At 40.1% G+C, this 24409-nt stretch overlaps 1 protein-coding gene across 6 annotated transcripts in view; it reads right to left on the bottom strand.

The window, feature by feature from the left end:
* The window catches only part of LOC139754680 (uncharacterized), a 54383-nt gene extending 30187 nt beyond the window's left edge, over window positions 1-24196 (bottom strand). The window contains exons 1-3 of one of the 6 annotated variants that reach the window (XM_071672232.1): window positions 24055-24196; window positions 18432-18599; window positions 16075-16172 (exon numbers count right to left, since the gene is read on the bottom strand). In XM_071672232.1, the coding sequence (XP_071528333.1) occupies window positions 16075-16172; window positions 18432-18588 (255 nt within the window). In that variant the 5' untranslated portion in view covers window positions 18589-18599; window positions 24055-24196. The other 5 variants (XM_071672231.1, XM_071672233.1, XM_071672236.1 and 2 more) reach the window with 5 other exon arrangements.
* Window positions 24197-24409: the final 213 nt, after the last annotated feature.

Genomic DNA, 24409 nt, shown 5'->3' with positions numbered 1-24409 from the left:
CCGCCTTTCACCCTCCGCCTTTCACCCTCCTGCATGTTCAGGCCCCAATCACTCAAAATCTTTTTCACTCCATCTTTCCACCTCCAATTTGGTCTCCCACTTCTCCTCGTTCCCTCCACCTCCAAAACATATATCCTCTTGGTCAATCTTTCCTCACTCATTCTCTCCATGTGCCCAAACCATTTCAAAACACCCTCTTCTGCTCTCTCAACCACACTCTTTTTATTTCCACACATCTCTCTTACCCTTATATTACCTACTCGATCAAATCACCTAACACCACACATTGTCCTCAAACATCTCATTTCCAGCACATCCACCCTCCTGCGCACAACTCTATCCATAGTCCACGCCTCGCAACCATACAACATTGTTGGAACCACTATTCCTTCATACATACTCATTTTTGCTTTCCGAGATAATGTTCTCGACTTCCACACATTCTTCAAGGCTCCCAGGATTTTCGCCCCCTCCCCCACCCTATGATTCACTTCCGCTTCCATGGTTCCATCCACTGCCAGATCCACTCCCAGATATCTAAAACACTTTACTTCCTCCAGTTTTTCTCCATTCAAACTTACCTCCCAATTGACTTGACCCTCAACCCTACTGTACGTAATAACATTGCTCTTATTCACATTTACTCTAACTTTCTTCTTTCACACACTTTACCAAACTCAGTCACCAGCTTCTGCAGTTTCTCACATGAATCAGCCACCAGCGCTGTATCATCAGCGAACAACAACTGACTCACTTCCCAAGCTCTCTCATCCACAACAGACTTCATTTTTGCCCCTCTTTCCAAAACTCTTGCATTCACCTCCCTAACAACCCCATCCATAAACAAATTAAACAACCATGGAGACATCACACACCCCTCCGCAAACCTACATTCACTGAGAACCAATCACTTTCCTCCCTTCCTACACGTACACATGCCTTACATCCTCGATAAAAACTTTTCACTGCTTCTAACAACTTGCCACCCACACCATATATTCTTAATACCTTCCACAGAGCATCTCTATCAACTCTATCATACGCCTTCTCCAGATCCATAAATGCTACATACAAATCCATTTGCTTTTCTAAGTATTTCTCACATACATTCTTCAAAGCAAACACCTGATCCACACATCCTCTACCACTTCTGAAACCACACTGCTCTTCCCCAATCTGATGCTCTGTACATGCCTTCACCCTCTCAATCAATACCCTCCCATATAATTTCCCAGGAATACTCAACAAACTTATACCTCTGTAATTTGAGCACTCACTCTTATCCCCTTTGCCTTTGTACAATGGCACTATGCACGCATTCCGCCAATCCTCAGGCACCTCACCATGAGTCATACATACATTAAATAACCTTACCAACCAGTCAACAATACAGTCACCCCCTTTTTTAATAAATTCCACTGCAATACCATCCAAACCTGCTGCCTTGCCGGCTTTCATCTTCCACAAAGCTTTTACTACCTCTTCTCTGTTTACCAAATCATTTTCCCCAACCCTCTCACTTTGCACACCACCTCGACCAAGACACCCTATATCTGCCACTCTATCATCAAACACATTCAACAAACCTTCAAAATACTCACTCCATCTCCTTCTCACATCACCACTACTTGTTATCACCTCCCCATTAGCGCCCTTCACTGAAGTTCCCATTTGCTCCCTTGTCTTACGCACTTTATTTACCTCCTTCCAGAACATCTTTTTATTCTCCCTAAAATTTAATGATACTCTCTCACCCCAACTCTCATTTGCCCTCTTTTTCACCTCTTGCACCTTTCTCTTGACCTCCTGTCTCTTTCTTTTATACATCTCCCACTCAATTGCATTTTTCCCTGCAAAAATCGTCCAAATGCCTCTCTTCTCTTTCACTAATAATCTTACTTCTTCATCCCACCACTCACTACCCTTTCTAATCAACCCACCTCCCATGCTTCTCATGCCACAAGCATCTTTTGCGCAATCCATCACTGATTCCCTAAATACATCCCATTACTCCCCCACTCCCCTTACTTCCATTGTTCTCACCTTTTTCCATTCTGTACTCAGTCTCTCCTGGTACTTCCTCACACAAGTCTCCTTCCCAAGCTCACTTACTCTCACCACCCTCTTCACCCCAACATTCGCTCTTCTTTTCTGAAAACCATATATATATTTTTTTTTTCTTTTTATTTCATTTAGTATACTTTGTTGCCATCTCCTACCTCAAAATAAAATGAATTATTCAAAACACAAATTGAATTCCACATAATGTGAAGTCCCATCACTTTCCAAAGGAATCGTTCGAAACAACCTAACATAGCCTACTAAAAATAGAATTATCTATGTGCACAGCTTTGCAAAGAAACTCTATTAACATTGTTTTGATATTTAATGATACAGTTTTTTCAGTGGGTGGTCATTGAAGAGCATTATCCCTGTCTAATAAATATACCTGCCCTTCTTTCTTTCTTTCATACTATTCACCATTTCCCACCTCAGCGAGGTAGCATTAAGAACAGAGGACTGGGCCTCTGAGGGAATATCCTCACCCGGCCTCCTTCTCTGTTCCTTCTTTGGGGGGAAAAGGGGAAAAAAAAAAAAATGAGAGGGGAAGATTTCCAGCCCCTCCCCTCCCTTCCCTTTTAGTCGCCTTCTACAACACGCAGGGAATACGTGGGAAGTATTTTTTCTCCCCTCTATATATATATATATATATATATATATATATATATATATTTTTTTTCTCGCTGTCTCCGCGTTTGCGAGGAAGCGCAAGCAAACAGACGAAAGAAATGGCCCAACCCACCCCCATACACATGTATATACATACACATCCACACACGCAAATATACATACCTACAAAGCTTTCCATGGTTTACCCCAGACGCTTCACATGCCCTGATTCAATCCACTGACAGCACGTCAACCCCGGTATACCACATCGATCCAATTCACTCTATTCCTTGCCCTCCTTTCACCCTCCTGCATGTTCAGGCCCCGATCACACAAAATCTTTTTCACTCCATCTTTCCACCTCCAATTTGGTCTCCCACTTCCCCTCGTTCCCTCCACCTCCGACACATATATCCTCTTGGTCAATCTTTCCTCACTCATTCTCTCCATGTGCCCAAACCATTTCAAAACACCCTCTTCTGCTCTCTCAACCACGCTCTTTTTATTTCCACACATCTCTCTTACCCTTACATTACTTACTCGATCAAACCACCTCACACCACACATTGTCCTCAAACATCTCATTTCCAGCACACCCATCCTCCTGCGCACAACTCTATCCATAGCCCATGCCTTGCAACCATACAACATTGTTGGAACCACTATTCCTTCAAACATACCCATTTTTGCTTTCCGAGATAATGTTCTCGACTTCCACACATTCTTCAAGGCTCCCAGAATTTTCGCCCCCTCCCCACCCTATGATTCACTTCCGCTTCCATGGTTCCACCCGCTGGCAGATCCACTCCCAGATATCTAAAACACTTTACTTCCTCCAGTTTTTCTCCATTCAAACTTACCTCCCAATTGACTTGACCCTCAACCCTACTGTACCTAATAACCTTGCTCTTATTCACATTTACTCTTAACTTTCTTCTTTCACACACTTTACCAAACTCAGTCACCAGCTTCTGCAGTTTCTCATATGAATGAGCCACCAGCGCTGCATCATCAGCGAACAACAACTGACTCACTTCCCAAGCTCTCTCATCCACAACAGACTTCATACTTGCCCCTCTTTCCAAAACTCTTGCATTCACCTCCCTAACAACCCCATCCATAAACAAATTAAACAACCATGGAGACATCACACACCCCTGCCGCAAACCTACATTCACTGAGAACCAATCACTTTCCTCTTTTCCTACATGTACACATGCCTTACATCCTCGATAAAAACTTTTCACTGCTTCTAACAACTTGCCTCCCACACCATATATTCTTAATACCTTCCACAGAGCATCTCTATCAACTCTATCATATGCCTTCTCCAGATCCATAAATGCTACATACAAATCCATTTGCTTTTCTGAGTATTTCTCACATACATTCTTCAAAGCAAACACCTGATCCACACATCCTCTACCACTTCTGAAACCACATTGCTCTTCCCCAATCTGATGCTCTGTACATGCCTTCACCCTCTCAATCAATACCCTCCCATATAATTTACCAGGAATACTCAACAAACTTATACCTCTGTAATTTGAGCACTCTATATATATATATTATATGTCGCTGTCTCCCGCGTTTGCGAGGTAGCGCAAGAAAACAGACGAAAGAAATGGCCCAACCCCCCCCATACACATGTACATACACACGTCCACACACACAAATATACATACCTACACAGCTTTCCATGGTTTACACCGGACGCTTCACATGCCTTGATTCAATCCACTGACAGCACGTCAACCCCTGTATACCACATCGCTCCAATTCACTCTATTCCTTGCCCTCCTTTCACCCTCCTGCATGTTCAGGCCCCGATCACACAAAATCTTTTTCACTCCATCTTTCCACCTCCAATTTGGTCTCCCTCTTCTCCTCGTTCCCTCCACCTCCGACACATATATCCTCTTGGTCAATCTTTCCTCACTCATTCTCTCCATGTGCCCAAACCATTTTAAAACACCCTCTTCTGCTCTCTCAACCACGCTCTTTTTATTTCCACACATCTCTCTTACCCTTACGTTACCTACTCGATCAAACCACCTCACACCACACATTGTCCTCAATATATATATATATATATATATATATATATATATATATATATATATATATGCACGGAATGCGTGCATAGTGCCATTGTACAAAGGCAAAGGGGATAAGAGTGAGTGCTCAAATTACAGAGGTATAAGTTTGTTGAGTATTCCTGGGAAATTATATGGGAGGGTATTGATTGAGAGGGTGAAGGCATGTACAGAGCATCAGATTGGGGAAAAGCAGTGTGGTTTCAGAAGTGGTAGAGGATGTGTTGATCAGGTGTTTGCTTTGAAGAATGTATGTGAGAAATACTTAGAAAAGCAAATGGATTTGTATGTAGCACTTTTGGATCTGGAGAAGGCATATGATAGAGTTGATAGAGATGCTCTGTGGAAGGTATTAAGAATATATGGTATGGGAGGCAAGTTGTTAGAAGCAGTGAAAAGTTTCTATCGAGGATGTAAGGCATGTGTACGTGTAGGAAGAGAGGAAAGTGATTGGTTTCAGTGAATGTAGGTTTGTGGCAGGGGTGTGTGATGTCTCCATGGTCGTTTAATTTGTTTATGGATGGGGTTGTTAGGGAGGTGAATGCAAGAGTTTTGGAAAGAGGGGCAAGTATGCAGTCTGTTGTGGATGAGAGAGCTTGGGAAGTGAGTCACTTGTTGTTCGCTGATGATACAGCGCTGGTGGCTGATTCATGTGAGAAACTGCAGAAGCTGGTGACTGAGTTTGGTAAAGTGTGTGAAAGAAGAAAGTTAAGAGTAAATGTGAATAAGAGCAAGGTTATTAGGTACAGTAGGGTTGAGGGACAAGTCAATTGGGAGGTAAGTTTGAATGGAGAAAAACTGGAGGAAGTAAAGTGTTTTAGACATCTGGGAGTGGATCTGGCAGCGGATGGAACCATGGAAACAGAAGTGAATCATAGGGTGGGGGAGGGGGTGAAAATTCAGGGAGTGTTGAAAAATGTTTGGAAGTCGAGAACATTATTTTGGAAAGCAAAAATGGGTATGTTTGAAGGAATAGTGGTTCCAACAATGTTGTATGGTTGCGAGGCGTGGGCTATGGATAGAGTTGTGCGCAGGAGGGTTGTGCTGGAAATGAGATGTTTAAGGACAATATGTGGTGTGAGGTGGTTTGATCGAGTAAGTAATAATAGGGTAAGAGAGATGTGTGGAAATAAAAAGAGTGTGGTTGAGAGAGCAGAAGAGGGTGTTTTGGAATGGTTTGGTCATATGGAGAGAATGAGTGTGGAAAGATTGACCAAGAGGATATATGTGTCAGAGGTGGAGGGAACAAGCAGAAGTGGGAGACCAAATTGGAAGTGGAAAGATGGAGTGAAAAAGATTTTGAGTGATCGGCGCCTGAACATGCAAGAGGGTGAAAGGCGTGCAAGGAATAGAGTAGATTGGAACGATGTGGTATACCGGGGTCGACGTGTTGTCAATGGAGTGAACCAGGGCATGTGAAGCGTCTGGGGTAAACCATGGAAAGTTGTGTGGGGCCTGGATGTGGAAAGGGAGCTGTGGTTTCGGTGCATTATTACATGACAGCTAGAGACTGGGTGTGAACGAATGGGGCCTTTGTTGTCTTTTCCTAGCGCTACCTCGCACACATGAGGGGGGAGAGGGTTGTTATTCCATGTGTGGCGGGGCGGCGATGGGAATAAATAAAGGCAGACAGTATGAATTATGTACATGTGTATATATGTATATGTCTGTATGTGTGTATATATATATGTGTACATTGAGATGTATAGGTACGTATATTTGCGTGTGTGGACGTGTATGTATATACATGTGTATGTCGGTGGGTTGGGCCATTCTTTCGTCTGTTTCCTTGCGCTACCTCGCTAACGCGGGAGACAGTGACAAAGGAAAATAAATAAATAAATAAATATATATATACATATAAGTTTGAATGGAGAAAAACTGGAGGAAGTAAAGTGTTTTAGATATCTGGGAGTGGATCTGGCAGCAGATGGACCCATGGAAGCAGAAGTGAATCATAGGGTAGGGGAGGGGGCGAAAATCCTGGGAGCCTTGAAGAATGTGTGGAAGTCGAGAACATTATCTCGGAAAGCAAAAATGGGTATGTTTGAAGGAATAGTGGTTCCAACAATGTTGTATGGTTGCGAGGCGTGGGCTATGGATAGAGTTGTGCGCAGGAGGGTGGATTTGCTGGAAATGAGATGTTTGAGGACAATATGTGGTGTGAGGTGGTTTGATCGAGTAAGTAATGTAAGGGTAAGAGAGATGTGTGGAAATAAAAAGAGCGTGGTTGAGAGAGCAGAAGAGGGTGTTTTGAAATGGTTTGGGCACATGGAGAGAATGAGTGAGGAAAGATTGACCAAGAGGATATATGTGTCGGAGGTTGAGGGAACGAGGAGAAGTTGGAGACCAAATTGGAGATGGAAAGATGGAGTGAAAAAGATTTTGTGTGATCGGGGCCTGAACATGCAGGAGGGTGAAAGGCGGGCAAGGAATAGAGAGAATTGGATCGATGTGGTATACCGGGGTTGACGTGCTGTCATTGGACTGAATCAGGGCATGTGAAGCGTCTGGGGTAAACCATGGAAAGTTCTGTGAGGCCTGGATGTGGAAAGGGTGCTGTGGTTTTGGGCATTATTACATGACAGCTAGAGACCGAGTGTGAACAAATGGGGCCTTTGTTGTCTTTTCCTAGCGCTACCTCGCACACATGAGGGGGGAGGGGGATGTTATTCCATGTGTGGCGAGGTGGTGATGGGAATGAATAAAGGCAGTGTGAATTGTGTGCATGGGTATATATGTATGTGTCTGTGTGTGTATATATATGTGTACATTGAGATGTATGAGTATGTATATTTGTGTGTGTGGATGTGTATGTATATACATGTGTATGGGGGTGGGTTGGGCCATTTCTTTTGTCTGTTTCCTTGCGCTACCTCGCAAACCCAGGAGACAGCGACAAAGCAAAATAAAATATAATAAAATAATATATACATATATATATATATATATATGGAGATGGAGTGAGTATTTTGAAGGTTTGTTGAATGTGTTTGATGATAGAGTGGCAGATATAGGGTGTTTTGGTCGAGGTGGTGTGCAAAGTGAGAGGGTTAGGGAAAATGATTTGGTAAACAGAGAAGAGGTAGTGAAAGCTTTGCGGAAGATGAAAGCCGGCAAGGCAACAGGTTTGGATGGTATTGCAGTGGAATTTATTAAAAAAGGGGGTGACTGTATTGTTGACTGTTTGGTAAGGTTATTTAATGTATGTATGACTCATGGTGAGGTGCCTGAGGATTGGCGGAATGCGTGCATAGTGCCATTGTACAAAGGCAAAGGGGATAAGAGTGAGTGCTCAAATTACAGAGGTATAAGTTTGTTGAGTATTCCTGGTAAATTATATGGGAGGGTATTGATTGAGAGGGTGAAGGCATGTACAGAGCATCAGAATGGGGAAAAGCAGTGTGGTTTCAGAAGTGGTAGATGATGTGTGGATCAGGTGTTTGCTTTGAAGAATGTATGTGAGAAATACTTAGAAAAGCAAATGGATTTGTATGTAGCATTTATGGATCTGGAGAAGGCATATGATAGAGTTGATAGAGATGCTCTGTGGAAGGTATTAAGAATATATGGTGTGGGAGGAAAGTTGTTAGAAGCAGTGAAAAGTTTTTATCGAGGATGTAAGGCATGTGTACGTGTAGGAAGAGAGGAAAGTGATTGGTTCTCAGTGAATGTAGGTTTGCGGCAGGGGTGTGTGATGTCTCCATAGTTGTTTAATTTGTTTATGGATGGGGTTGTTAGGGAGGTAAATGCAAGAGTTTTGGAAAGAGGGGCAAGTATGAAGTCTGTTGGGGATGAGAGAGCTTGGGAAGTGAGTCAGTTGTTGTTCGCTGATGATACAGCGCTGGTGGCTGATTCATGTGAGAAACTGCAGAAGCTGGTGACTGAGTTTGGTAAAGTGTGTGGAAGAAGAAAGTTAAGAGTAAATGTGAATAAGAGCAAGGTTATTAGGTACAGTAGGGTTGAGGGTCAAGTCAATTGGGAGGTGAGTTTGAATGGAGAAAAACTGGAGGAAGTGAAGTGTTTTAGATATCTGGGAGTGGATCTGGCAGCGGATGGAACCATGGAAGCGGAAGTGGATCATAGGGTGGGGGAGGGGGCGAAAATTCTGGGGGCCTTGAAGAATGTGTGGAAGTCGAGAACATTATCTCGGAAAGCAAAAATGGGTATGTTTGAAGGAATAGTGGTTCCAACAATGTTGTATGGTTGCGAGGCGTGGGCTATGGATAGAGTTGTGCGCAGGAGGATGGATGTGCTGGAAATGAGATGTTTGAGGACAATGTGTGGTGTGAGGTGGTTTGATCGAGTGAGTAACGTAAGGGTAAGAGAGATGTGTGGAAATAAAAAGAGCGTGGTTGAGAGAGCAGAAGAGGGTGTTTTGAAGTGGTTTGGGCACATTGAGAGAATGAGTGAGGAAAGATTGACCAAGAGGATATATGTGTCGGAGGTGGAGGGAACGAGGAGAAGAGGGAGACCAAATTGGAGGTGGAAAGATGGAGTGAAAAAGATTTTGAGTGATTGGGGCCTGAACATGCAGGAGGGTGAAAGGAGGGCAAGGAATAGAGTGAATTGGAGCGATGTGGTATACCGGGGTTGACGTGCTGTCAGTGGATTGAATCAAGGCATGTGAAGCGTCTGGGGTAAACCATGGAAAGCTGTGTAGGTATGTATATTTGCGTGTGTGGACGTATGTATATACATGTGTATGGGGGTGGGTTGGGCCATTTCTTTCGTCTGTTTCCTTGCGCTACCTCGCAAACGCGGGAGACAGCGACAAAGTATAATAAAATAATAATAATAATATATATATATATATATATATATATATATATTTTTTTTTTTTTTGCTTTGTCGCTGTCTCCCGCGTTTGCGAGGTAGCGCAAGGAAACAGACGAAAGAAATGGCCCAACCCACCCCCATACACATGCCTTGATTCAATCCACTGACAGCACGTCAACCCCGGTACACCACATCGCTCCAATTCACTCTATTCTTTGCCCTCCTTTCACCTTCCTGCATGTTCAGGCCCTGATCACACAAACTCTTTTTCACTCCATCTTTCCACCTCCAATTTGGTCTCCCTCTTCTCCTCGTTCTCTCCACCTCTGACACATATATCCTCTTGGTCAATCTTTCCTCACTCATTCTCTCCATGTGACCAAACCATTTCAAAACACCCTCTTCTGCTCTCTCAACCACGCTCTTTTTATTTCCACACATCTCTCTTACCCTTACGTTACTTACTCGATCAAACCACCTCACACCACACATTGTCCTCAAACATCTCATTTCCAGCATATCCATCCTCCTGCGCACAACTCTATCCATAGTCCACGCCTGGCAACCATACAACATTGTTGGAACCACTATTCCTTCAAACATACCCATTTTTGCTTTCCGAGATAATGTTCTCGACTTCCACACATTCTTCAAGGCTCCCAGAATTTTCGCCCCCTCCCCCACCCTATGATCCACTTCCGCTTCCATGGTTCCATCCGCTGCCAGATCCACTCCCAGATATCTAAAACACTTCACTTCCTCCAGTTTTTCTCCATTCAAACTCACCTCCCAATTGAATTGACCCTCAACCCTACTGTACCTAATAACCTTGCTCTTATTCACATTTACTCTTAACTTTCTTCTTTCACACACTTTACCAAACTCAGTCACCAGCTTCTGCAGTTTCTCACATGAATCAGCCACCAGCGCTGTATCATCAGCGAACAACAACTGACTCACTTCCCAAGCTCTCTCATCCCCAACAGACTTCATACTTGCCCCTCTTTCCAAAACTCTTGCATTCACCTCCCTAACAACCCCATCCATAAACAAATTAAACAACCATGGAGACATCACACACCCCTGCCGCAAACCTACATTCACTGAGAACCAATCACTTTCCTCTCTTCCTACACGTACACATGCCTTACATCCTCGATAAAAACTTTTCACTGCTTCTAACAACTTGCCTCCCACACCATATATTCTTAATACCTTCCACAGAGCATCTCTATCAACTCTATCATATGCCTTCTCCAGATCCATAAATGCTACATACAAATCCATTTGCTTTTCTAAGTATTTCTCACATACATTCTTCAAAGCAAACACCTGATCCACACATCCTCTACCACTTCTGAAACCACACTGCTTTTCCCCAATCTGATGCTCTGTACATGCCTTCACCCTCTCAATCAATACCCTCCCATATAATTTGCCAGGAATACTCAACAAACTTATACCTCTGTAATTTGAGCACTCACTCTTATCCCCTTTGCCTTTGTACAATGGCACTATGCACGCATTCCGCCAATCCTCAGGCACCTCACCATGAGTCATACATACATTAAATAACCTTACCAACCAGTCAACAATACAGTCACCCCCTTTTTTAATAGATTCCACTGCAATACCATCCAAACCTGCTGCCTTGCCGGCTTTCATCTTCCACAAAGCCTTTACTACCTCTTCTCTGTTTACCAACTCATTTTCCCTAACCCTCGCACTTTGCACACCACCTCGACCAAAACACCCTATATCTGCCACTCTATCATCAAACACATTCAACAAACCTTCAAAATACTCACTCCATCTCCTTCTCACATCACCATTACTTGTTATCACCTCCCTATTTGCGCCCTTCACTGAAGTTCCCATTTGCTCCCTTGTCTTACGCACTTTATTTACCTCCTTCCAGAACATCTTTTTATTCTCCCTAAAATTTAATGATATATATATATATATCTTTTTCTTTCTTTCATACTATTCGCCATTTCCCGCGTCAGCAAGGTAGCGTTAAGAACAGTGGACTGGGCCTTTGAGGGAATATCCTCACTTGGCCCCCTTCTCTGTTCCTTCTTTTGGAAAAGTAAAAAAAAAGAGAGGGGAGGATTTCCAGCCACCCGCTCTCTCCCCTTTTAGTCGCGTTCTATGACACGCAGGGAATACATGGGAAGTATTCTTTCTCCCCTATCCCCAGGGATAATATATCTATATATATATATATATATATATATATATATATAGTGTGCGAAAGAAGAAAGTTAACAGTAAATGTGAATAAGAGTAAGGTAATTAGGTACAGTAGGGTTGAGGGTCAAGTCAACTGGGAGGTAAGTTTGAATGGAGAAAAACTGGAGGAAGTAAAGTGTTTTAGATATCTGGGAGTGGATCTGCCAGCGGATGGAACCATGGAAGCGGAAGTGAATCATAGGGTGGGGGAGGGGGCGAAAATCCTGGGAGCCTTGAAGAATGTGTGGAAGTCGAGATCATTATCTCGGAAAGCAAAAATGGGTATGTTTGAAGGAATAGTGGTTCCAACAATGTTGTATGGTTGCGAGGCGTGGGCTATGGATAGAGTTGTGCGCAGGAGGATGGATGTGCTGGAAATGAGATGTTTGAGGATAATGTGTGGTGTGAGGTGGTTTGATCGAGTAAGTAACGTAAGGGTAAGAGAGATGTGTGGTAATAAAAAGAGCGTGGTTGAGAGAGCAGAAGAGGGTGTTTTGAAATGGTTTGGGCACATGGAGAGAATGAGTGAGGAAAGATTGACCAAGAGGATATATGTGTCAGAGGTGGAGGGAACGAGGAGAAGTGGGAGACCAAATTGGAGGTGGAAAGATGGAGTGAAAAAGATTTTGTGTGATCGGGGCCTGAGCATGCAGGAGGGTGAAAGGAGGGCAAGGAATAGAGTGAATTGGATCGATGTGGTATACCGGGGTTGACGTGCTGTCAGTGGATTGAATCAGGGCATGTGAAGCGTCTGCGGTAAACCATGGAAAGCTGTGTAGGTATGTATATTTGCGTGTGTGGACGTATGTATATACATGTGTATGCCATTTCTTTCGTCTTTTTCCTTGCACTACCTCGCAAACGCGGGAGACAGCGACAAAGCAAAAAAAAAAAATATATATATATATATATATATATCCCTGGGGAAGGAGGTAAATACAGTGCGTAAGACAAGAGAACAAATGGGAACATCGGTGAAGGGGCAAATGAGGAGGCAATAACAAGTAGTAGTGATGTGAGAAGGAGATGGAGTGAATAATTTGAAGGTCTGTTGAATGTATTTGATGACAGAGTGGCAGATAGAGGGTGTTTTGGTCAAGATGGTGTACAAAGTGAGAGGGTCAGGGAGAATGGTTTAGTGAACAGAGAAGAGGTAGTGAAAGCTTTGCAGATGATGAAAGTTGGCAAGGCAGCAGGTTTGGATGGTATTGCAGTGGAATTTATTAAAAAAGGGGGTGACTGTGTTGTTGACTGGTTGGTGAGGATATTCAATGTATGTATGGTTCATGGTGAAGTGCCTGAGGATTGGCGGAATGCCATTGTACAAAGGCAAAGGGGATAAAGGTGAGTGTTCAAATTACAGAGGTATAAGTTTGTTGAGTATTCCTGGGAAATTATATGGGAGGGTATTGATTGAGAGGGTGAAGGCATGTACAGAGTATCAGACTGGGGAAGAGCAGTGTGGTTTCAGAAGTGGTAGAGGATGTGTGGATCAGGTGTTTGCTTTGAAATGAAATACTTAGAAAAACAAAAGGATTTGTTTGTGGCATTTATGCATCTGGAGAAGGCATTTCAGAAGTGGTAGAGGATGTGTGGATCAGGTGTTTGCTTTGAAGAATGTGTGAGAAATACTTAGAAAAACAAATGGATTTGTATGTGGCATTTATGGATCTGGAAAAGGCATATGATAAAGTTGATAGAGATGCTCTGTGGAAGGTATTAAGAGTATGTGGTGTGAGAGGTAAGTTGCTAGAAGCAGTGAAAAGTTTTTATCAAGGATGTATGGCATGTGTACAAGCAGGAAGAGAGGAAAGTGATAGGTTCCCAGTGAATGTCGGGTTGCAGCAGGGGTGCGTGGTGTCCCCATGGTTGTTTAATTTGTTTATGGATGGGTTGTTAGGGAGTTTAATGCAAGAGTTTTGGAGAAGGGCAAGTATGCAGTCTGCTCTCGATGAGAGGGCTTGGGAAGTGAGTCAGTTGTTTGCTGGTGATATAGTGTTGGAGGCTGATTCAGGTGAGAAACTGCAGAAGCTGGTATCTGAGCTTGGTACAGTGTGTGAAAGAAGAAAGCTGAGAGTAAATGTGAATAAGAGCAAGGTTATTAGGTTCAGTAGGGTTGAGAGACAAGTCAACTGGGAGGTAAGTTTGAATGGAGAAAAACTGGAGGAAGTGAAGGATTATAGATATCTGGGAGTGGATGGAACCATGGAAGCAGAAGTGAGTCACAGGGTTTGGGAGGGGGTGAAGGTTCTGGGAGCATTGAAGAATGTGTGGAAGGCAAGAACGTTACCTCTGAGAGCAAAAATGAGTATGTTTGAAGGAACAGTGGTTCCAATAATGTTATATGTTGGAAATGAAATGTCTGAGGACAATATGTGGTGTGAGGTGGTTTGATCGAGTGAGTAATGAAAGGGTAAGAGAGATGTGTGATAATAAAAAGAGTGTGGCTAGGAGAGCAGAAGAGGGTGTATCAAAATGGTTTGGTCACATGAAGAGAATGAGTGAGGAAAGATTGACAAAGAGGAAAGGTGGAGGGAACAAGGAGAAGTGGGAGACTAAATTATAGGTGGAAGGATGGAGTGAAAAAGATTTTGAGCAATTGGGGCCTGAACATACAGGAGGGTGAAAGGCGTGCAAGGAATAGAGTGAACTGGAACGATGTGGCATACCAGGGTCGACATGCTGTCAATGAATTGAACCAGGGGATGTGAAGTGTTTGGGGTAAACCATGGAAAGTTTTGTGGGGCCTAAATGTGGAAAGGGAGCTGCAGTTTCGGTGCATTACACCTGACAGCTACAGACTGAGTGTGAACGAATGTGGCCTTTTGTCCTTTCCCAGTACTACCTCACGGGGGGGTGCTATTTCATGTGTGGTGGGGTGGCAACAGGAATGAATAAAGGCACCAAGTATGAACATGTACATGTGTATATATGTATATACACAAGGAAAATATCTAGTAAAATTAATCAATTCTGTGACACAAGAAGAAGAAGCATTTCTTTCATATCTATATTTTGTCCAAGATACTTCAAAAGTTTTGTTAATTTGCCGACTGGAAGCATTTTGTATATGAAAGCGTTATGAATGGAAACCTTCATTTCAAATGAAGAATTAACTTAGTGTCTCAAGTGAATAAATTTAGTGAGAAGTGCTTCATAAGTATGGAAGTTCATATTTCATTTTAAGACACCACACATGGGTTGATGATGCAAAGAAAAAATGCAGTGATGATGCAGAGACTGTGTATACTTGATTAATCCCACTGGAATGGGAATAGAGTGATGATGATAGGTAAAGACATAGAGAAATAGTTCACTTTTGATGTAATTTAGTAAATATTCTATCACTGTGACCCTCTTCCTGATCCTTTTGTCCATTCTGTATCCTTTTTTTTTTTTACAATAATCCACAGGATAGTCACAGAGCACAATACATAGGCAGTAATCTGCTGCTATATCAATAAAAATCATTTTTAACAACAGACAATCAATTCTACTGTATTCACAGAAAATTTTTTTACCTGTTTCATTATCAACATGAAGTTTTGGGGAATCTCGAAGAAGCACCCTCCTCCCAGGATCATCCGTAAGCCCTAATTCCAATCTATCCACATTCCATTTGTCACTATATTCAGGACGTGATGCCCATAAATACAAAGTACCAGACTTCTTAGCTCCTGTAACTGGAACCTGGAATTCAATATTATCTTACAACTCAAATAATAGATTATCTTACAACTCAAATAATAGATAACATTATAAGGGTGTTTCATGGAAAACTTGAGTTGTATGATGCAGAACTGCTATTAGGAGTGAAAAAAATTTTTTTTTGAAATATTGTTTGGCAAATATGAAAAATAATCTGTATTATGCTCCATGACCAATTGTGGACTTTTCTTCAAGTTATGTGTCAAGGTCTAGATTAAACCACTCTATAAAGGGCATCACTCTGTCAAAATCAAAACTAGAATCACAGGTCTTATGCCATTTAATCCTTAGATCCATGGAAACAAATGTATTAAGTTTCATGAGAATCCAATTAGACTTTTTAAAGTCTTGACAAAAATTAGGTTGCAAGTTATAAAGAGACTCCCAACAATGGATCAACAAAGGACAATAACAACAAAGTGATACCCAAATTCCATACTATGATACACAAGCAACAAAATCAGAGTATCATTTCACTTCACTAGTGCACAGTTAAATCTTTTAAAACATCATATTATATGAAGGCTTCTAAGTAAGCTGTCTCTTTACACAAAACAAAGCTATAAATGAATAACTCTGGAAGCCTTACCTGAAACTGTGCCTCTTTTCCAGTGCAAAAATTATTTACATTATCACCAAGATCAAGGTTTCCATCCCTTATTGGTTCTCCAAGTAAGTAAGCAATACCTGCAATGTGATTGGGAAAAGGATTTACCCTCAAGATTAACTTGTCTGTAGCTGATAACAGCAATGAACTTTTATACAGTTACAGCTACTACAAAGGGTACAGACTAGAAGGGTGTTCTATGAAACATTTGTACTGCCAGCAACACAGCACAGTTATTAGGAGTGAACTAAGGTTAACCCTTTTTCATATGCAACTTGAAATTTAAACTATAAGGGTCTTCTATGGAACACTTGTGTTGACTATGGTGCAGCAAGCTATCAAAGTAAAATAAGTGGAGACAATGTTTGAAATATACCAAAACCGTCTGTACAAAGTTGCACAGCAAAAAGGGGAATTTTCCTTAGTATAAACCAAGATAATTTCCACGCTAAATCTTTTTATTAGTGACATAAAACTAGTTTTGGGTCTTATACCATTCAATTCTTTAAGTATTGGGGAAAAAAAGTATAAAGTTTCTTTGGGGAGGGTTAAGCAAAATGTTAACCATTCTTAAACCTTCTTAAAATCGATACAACTCAGGCAAATCCAGACTAAAGGTATGTGCATTATGCTACTCATTCAGATGCTGTAAAACAGCTGCATAAAGTTCAACGAGTATGTGACTTACAGTTTTCAAGTTGTGACCTGAAGGCTAAAGTATAACTTATTCTGCCAAATGATAGACAGACAGACAAATTACAGCAATAACAATGATGTACAAAGCAACACTAAGTGTCTGTCAGATGAAAAGAAAAAATGTAGGTGCAAAATATCATTTGATGGAAAGGGTCATTTCCTATTACAATAAATTTCAAGTCACAAGCTCTCTTTACTTTTCAAAGTTTCCTAGCAGTATCCAAAGTAATGAAAAAAAAATACCAACATGTAAAATCACATGTCTATTTCCTAAAAAAAAGTTACCAGATTGCATTATCTGCACCTTCAACACAAATTAGTTCAGATTTCTAAAGGTACTGTCTCTAATATCTGTCTAATTTGGATAGCATACTGAGTATTACAAAAAAAAGTTTCTTCACTAGGAAACACTTTAACTTTCCTATCTCAGAGGAGCAAGATGAATAAAATATAAAGGCATTACAAGGACAGACACTGCTTGTCCTCAGGCACCTCACCTTTAAGCACGGAAAATCCTTACTATCCAATCAAAAATAGTCACCCCTTTCTCGAGAAATACAACAACAAAAAGGAGTACAGTCTCATTAAAGAATTTCTTACTCCAAAGAAGTCCATCACTTCCTTATTGTCAACTGTAGCATAGCCCTGAACCCACAGGAGTCCAAAAAAAGTTAAAGTTATCATACATCAATAAATCTAAGCTTGCATGAAATTAACTACTCTATGCATTTAGCCACTTAGATTATATGTAAGTACTCAAAAGCAAAAACTAGGAATAGAAATAAATAATGAAGAGTAGAGAATGCTGGGACTCTGTGTAAGCTGTAACTCTCATGGCAGGAGTTTTAACATTATCACAGGGTAAAAGAACAAAGTTCATGTCAACAACCAATACAGGAAAAATTTATTTTACTGAATTCAAACCCTTCATTTTAGTTGGTAAACGGTTAAACTGCATATAATAAAAAAATCCAATTAAGTAAGAATAAGATCATTATATATTTTATATAAATAATCAGGTAATGTCACATAAATGAATATAGTTTTAAATTACACAAAGTCAATAAGAACAGAATGAAAGTCTTTAAAAATTGCTGTCAGTTAGAAGAGATATTCAGTATACTGCAGTTTAATGTAATGTAGCATGTATATTGCATTTTAATGGATATGTTAATTTCATGACCCAATTTTTTGAAGAAATTAAAGCAAACACAATGATAGGCATTCTAGAAGAAGAATTTTACACTCTGGGTGACTAAAACTTATACGACAAAGCAGCTTTTATTTGCAGAAATAAAATGTGAAACACATATAACAACTTTGGTATAAAATGGTACCAGTAAGAAAAGAGAAGTTCTACAAAATAAAAAACAAGAAAAGGGATACACCACTGTTACCTTGTCTTGCACTAGAGAGCGCATGACAGGCCATCCAGTGCACCTACCTATACATGTAGAATATTAATATTTAAAGTCAGCAAATGGGAAGAGGATGCCATAAGGTAAAATGCCTCTTGCAATATCATATTGGCTACATTTTTGAAGTGCTACTTTAAGGAAAGACTGCAAACATGAAATCTAATACCTTTGCGCAATACTGTAAGTTCTCAAAAACACATACAAGTCAGTGCATACCATTCTTACCTCTATGTGATCGCAGAATTCTTAAGCTTTCCTTGAAATATTCTGATTGCTTAATACCTTGCTGAATACGTGACTTGAAGTAGAATGAACTACCAATTACCACGAAGCCTCCTATGGCTGCAGTACGAGCAAGCGTTGATAAGCTTGGTAAGAACATCACACAATAACCTTCATAAAAAGACAATATATACACAAAGTTCAGAATCCTGAATTGTAAAACCCATTCCTTTCAAAAAAAAGAAAAAATCTCAATGAACTGTAAATACTGGGATGAAAATACATAAGTAAAAGGCTAAAATATCTCTATCAAGATATGGAAAAAATCTAAAAAAAAAATCATCTGGAACTTATTCTAAGCAACAAATTAACTGACCTTAGTTGCTTTCTGAACTAATAAATGTGGAATATCAATAAACCCATAATCCTAAAATCTAGGTAAAGATATCTCATTATGTGTATGCAAATATTCTAAAATCCAAAATCTGAAATACTTTTAGTCCCAGGCATTTCAGATAAGGGATACTCAACCTGTAATATATAGTTACATATATTGCACATAAAATAATAAGCTTTAACAGAAATTATTACTGGAAACATATCCTCCATGTTCATAGTTAAAGTTCACAGTTAACACTTAGGAAGCCCGCTACAGCCCCTGTTTAGGACCACAGGTCTTAAAGTGTTGTGTTGTGTGTGCGTCTATGTGCTGAGAGTGTAAGGCAACTGAGTAGTAAGTGCATGGTGTCTTCTTTATGGCTGTTGCATCGTAAGCATGAAGGATCTTGGAATATGATGAAACAGAGTTTGTAGTGATGGGTGATATCAAGAGCATAAGCAGGAGAGTGTCACTCGTGTCTGTCTCGGGAATGTAAGTCTGGTGTGTTGGAGTTTACAACTAGAGTTGGGAGGTCAGTTCTTTAGTGCTTGCTGGGTGAAGAAATAGCTTGAATCATAATTCATTCTGCAAAAATTAAAGTTGAATATCAATTGCACTTGGACAAGTGACAAATAAAAGTCGTTATTTTGCCATGATTTTTGTCTTCAGGATGAACTATGAAAATTACAATACAAAACACTGTATTATCTTTTTTTTTTTTTTTTTTTTTTGCCGGTCTTCCGCGTTTGCGAGGTAGCGCAAGGAAACAGACGAAAGAAATGGCCCAACCCACCCCCATACACATGCCTTGATTCAATCCACTGACAGCACGTCAACCCCGGTATACCACATCGCTCCAATTCACTCTATTCTTTGCCCTCCTTTCACCCTCCTGCATGTTCAGGCCCCGATCACACAAAATCTTTTTCACTCCATCTTTCCACCTCCAATTTGGTCTCCCTCTTCTCCTCGTTCCCTCCACCTCCAACACATATATCCTCTTGGTCAATCTTTCCTCACTCATTCTCTCCATGTGACCAAACCATTTCAAAACACCCTCTTCTGCTCTCTCTTTTTATTTCCACACATCTCTCTTACCCTTACGTTACTTACTCGATCAAACCACCTCACACCACACATTGTCCTCAAACATCTCATTTCCAGCACATCCATCCTCCTGCGCACAACTCTATCCATAGTCCACACCTCGCAACCATACAACATTGTTGGAACCACTATTCCTTCAAACATACCCATTTTTGCTTTCCAAGATAATGTTCTCGACTTCCACACATTCTTCAAGGCTCCCAGAATTTTCGCCCCCTCCCCCACCCTATGATCCACTTCCGCTTCCATGGTTCCATCCACTGCCAGATCCACTCCCAGATATCTAAAACACTTCACTTCCTCCAGTTTTTCTCCATTCAAACTCACCTCCCAATTGAATTGACCCTCAACCCTACTGTACCTAATAACCTTGCTCTTATTCACATTTACTCAACTTTCTTCTTTCACACACTTTACCAAACTCAGTCACCAGCTTCTGCAGTTTCTCACATGAATCAGCCACCAGCGCTGTATCATCAGCGAACAACAACTGACTCACTTCCCAAGCTCTCTCATCCCCAACAGACTTCATACTTGCCCCTCTTTCCAAAACTCTTGCATTCACCTCCCTAACAACCCCATCCATAAACAAATTAAACAACCATGGAGACATCACACACCCCTGCCGCAAACCTACATTCACTGAGAACCAATCACTTTCCTCTCTTCCTACACATACACATGCCTTACATCCTCGATAAAAACTTTTCACTGCTTCTAACAACTTGCCTCCCACACCATATATTCTTAATACCTTCCACAGAGCATCTACATTATGAATTATTCACTGGTATATCAAAACTTAATGAAAAAAATGGCTGACATCCTAAATCTACAACATATACCTCTACCTTAATATTAAATGTTTCTTATTTGTCAAGTGCAGTCTAAAATCTAGAAGGTTTTGGCCTTAGGCATTCTTAATCTTATGTCATTTATGTAAAGGAATTAGTGTAGATGAGCTGGATGATGAAAGAGAGTCAAATCTGCATCTCCCAAATGTATATCATAATCAGTATCATGTCCACAAACTCACTTCCACTATCAGACACTGCTAAAATGACTCAAAATTTCTGCATCAGGTGTAGATTTTTCTCTAGATACTCATGATTGGTATGGGAAGAGTGAAACAATTTGAAATTCATAGTCATGAACATATAAAAACTGTTTTCAGCTTGTGCTCTAATCTCTGGGTGATATCGCCATAAAAGAGAAAATAAAGAACAACATATACATTCCCTGTAGTATTGTAGTTAACAAATCATTGACATATAAATCAATAATATCAAGATCAAAACACAGGGATTAAACAAAATGAGAATTGTGTGCCTAATCACTCATTGCCTACTTAGCTGATTGAATATAAACAAACACTACATGCAGCGCTGCTTACAAAAATCAGCCCTCCAACCCTTCTGGGTTATATATCCTTATAAAAGGTTGTAAAACATGCTTATAATATCAGAGGATTATTCAACAACTGCAACTTGCCCACAGATAAAAATCCAACTTCAAACTTAATAAAAACGGACAAAATAAAAAGCGCAAAAATGGATAACTGACATATATAGGCATTTTAGCCTATCATTCCAAATTTCTGGCATACAATGATATATCAGAGGATAATCAGTTTATTACTGAATGTATTTGTAAGGTGTAACATATAACATTTGCTAATGCAGTAAAACAATAAAATCAACCTCATAACATGGATAAGTAAAGAGCAACTTCTGTGAGCTGTATGCTTAGTCATACTTCATCTTGGTACTCCCAGATGCCAACAACTCTCATATCTTTGGCTCTCATTTTGTAGGACCTTGAGAGATACAACTCAGTGAAGAGAAACTTTTGTCTACCTCTGTGGCTATTTGTGGTTTATACAGCTTGAGGGTATTAAATAGCACAACATCTATATATGATTTATGTAGCTAAAAGAAAACATATCTATATATATATCTACATGCATATTCATATATATCTAACATAAACTGGTACTATATATGATTATGCCATGTGATAGTAGAATATACAGTTTCTTATTTTCATCCCTGTACATCTGAATACCTCAATGTTCTGCCACAATGTAAAAACATGTGAAAAATACAAGATGTGCAAACATTAAAAATGCTGTACTTCTGATACAAATGACTGCAGGGAAATAAATGATCATTTGGTCTGTATGTTGCCATCCATCAGCAGTTGTGATATATTCAATTATGGGTATAAATAGCACATTTCTTGCAGAATATTGAACATCAACACTTATCTCGACTGCAAGGGAAATCTGGTGAAGCTTTCACAAATTCTGTTGATTTTTTCATATATTACCTAATCTTACATAAATCAACCCCTTAATTTCCATATATATGTATAACACTTATACTATTATTTGATATTTTTCAGAACTCAAAACCATGCTTTACAACTCTTAGCGTATTCTTTAAACACTGAACTTGCACTGCAGAACAAAACCACTCAGTATCTAAGGATAATGATATTCATTATGTGGGAGTTTCCATGAAAGGCTGGAGGATTTTGTCATTATAAACATGATCAAAGTATTCTGAGGTTCATTTCTAGTATTTCAAAATTTTATAGCGGGACACAGGTGAGATTTACATAATTGAAGATTTAATGTAAATCCCCTTTGGCGGCGCTACATGCCATTCCAGGGGCATAGTGGCATCCAAAGCCCCTTTGGGAATGCCAAAGGCCAGTAGAGTGGTGTGGCAGCATCCAAAAATAGAGAAATTGCACACAGGAAGCTATGTAAAGGAGTGGAGTGAGGTAGGCATGAGAGACACACATCAGGCTACATGCAGGAGTGGGGTTAGGTAGGTATGAGAGACACACAATGAGGAGCAAAATTATAATCTTACCTTATAACCTCAGTGTATACAATATCAACTGTATTGTCTAAAATCTGATATCAATTTTGAGCGAAAATGTTTGCCCCCATGAGTGCCACCTACATTGTTAAAAAAAACACTAAAAACTTTGGTAGAAGTAGCTGGTAGGAACATTAAGTAGAGGTAGTAGGTAGGAAAAGCAGGCAGGAGCATTAGGTAGAAGTAGTCAGTAGCAACATTAGGTGGGAGCCTATGCAAATACTGGCCAGGAGTTACCCTCTGCCAGTGGCCTGTTATGGGTGAGGCACTACAGGATAAGAAGCGGTACTGGAGTTCACGACTTGTGCAGACTTTGGCCGTAGCCAACCATCAGAGAAAGTTTCCATAGGGAACAGGTGTCAGAGATAAATAGATTAATGTTAGAACCTACGGTAAAATGAAACCTCCGGAAGACCACCAACTTTCATCTGAAAACCGAAAGGGCTACCAGCACATATTGGTTCATATTACATGTGATACATGATGCTGGAAGATGCAAGAGGATAATGTTAAGTTTAGAAAATACAATAACTTATGGAGAATGATATGAAGGCATATCTTACTGAAAGATATTAAATAAGGCAAGGAAAATATGGGGTTAACAAATGTTGAATTAACTAATACACTTGTAAAATTACCAAGTGAACCAATTATAACCCCACCTAGCAGCCGAAATGATTGAAGAAATATTCTAACATATTATTCGTCTGCTACTGGGACTAACATGGTGGTTGACTGCGTCGTCTGTTTGTTGACATCCAGCGTCATGACGAAGACCCTACAAGAATTGGTCAAAATTCTCTGTAGCTTGTATTATATTGCCTATAACAAAAATATAGGAACTTTTTTATTATTGCCAATAAAAGTAAAGCGTTCTAACAGTTTTCCTGGCCAACCACCATCGCCTTTTTCCATTATCATTTAGTAAGAATGGTTAGTTTTCCTCAAGTATTCTATAACCATATATAAACTATTAAATACTCAAAACCTAAGCTAAATACGAGTAATATGACAATTTAAATCATGCTCTACAACTGTTTTTGTACCCAACACTACAACCACAGCAGAAGAAAATCACTCAATATCCAAAGTGATAGCCATGGTATACTTGACTTTTTACCAGATCTTTGCTTTCTGATATCCTCAACTTCCCTTCATAAATAGAACTTAACAAACGTTAATCCTTGCTCCAACATCTGCATCTTGAATGAAAATACTTGAAATTATTAATATACAATCAAGCGCGGCTCACCTTTCTTGTATTCTGTTTTGTGCAACTTATACTCTATCAATCCTGTATAATACCATACAAACTTAACAAGTCTTACAGTACTATAACACGTGTTAACGATTGTAATACATGAATACAACGGGTCTGAACGCACGCAGTTGTTGGTGAACTCAATTGTATTAGGATGAGTTATACATAATACATATGAATAAGTTGATGAATAAATCTTGTAAAATTTTAGATCGTGTATAACAGAAATAGTCTTTTTTATAAACTAGTTTAGATGCATTATAGAAATAATCTCATAAACAATTACTTCTGCTTTAGCTCGGTAGAGTTAGGAACAGGTGAGCACCGGCCTCATTTGAACACTGAC

The sequence above is a fragment of the Panulirus ornatus genome, chromosome 17, assembly GCF_036320965.1.
Source record: "Panulirus ornatus isolate Po-2019 chromosome 17, ASM3632096v1, whole genome shotgun sequence".
NCBI classification, from domain to species: Eukaryota; Metazoa; Arthropoda; class Malacostraca; order Decapoda; family Palinuridae; genus Panulirus; species Panulirus ornatus.
This window is presented reverse-complemented; position numbering and strand designations above follow the sequence as displayed.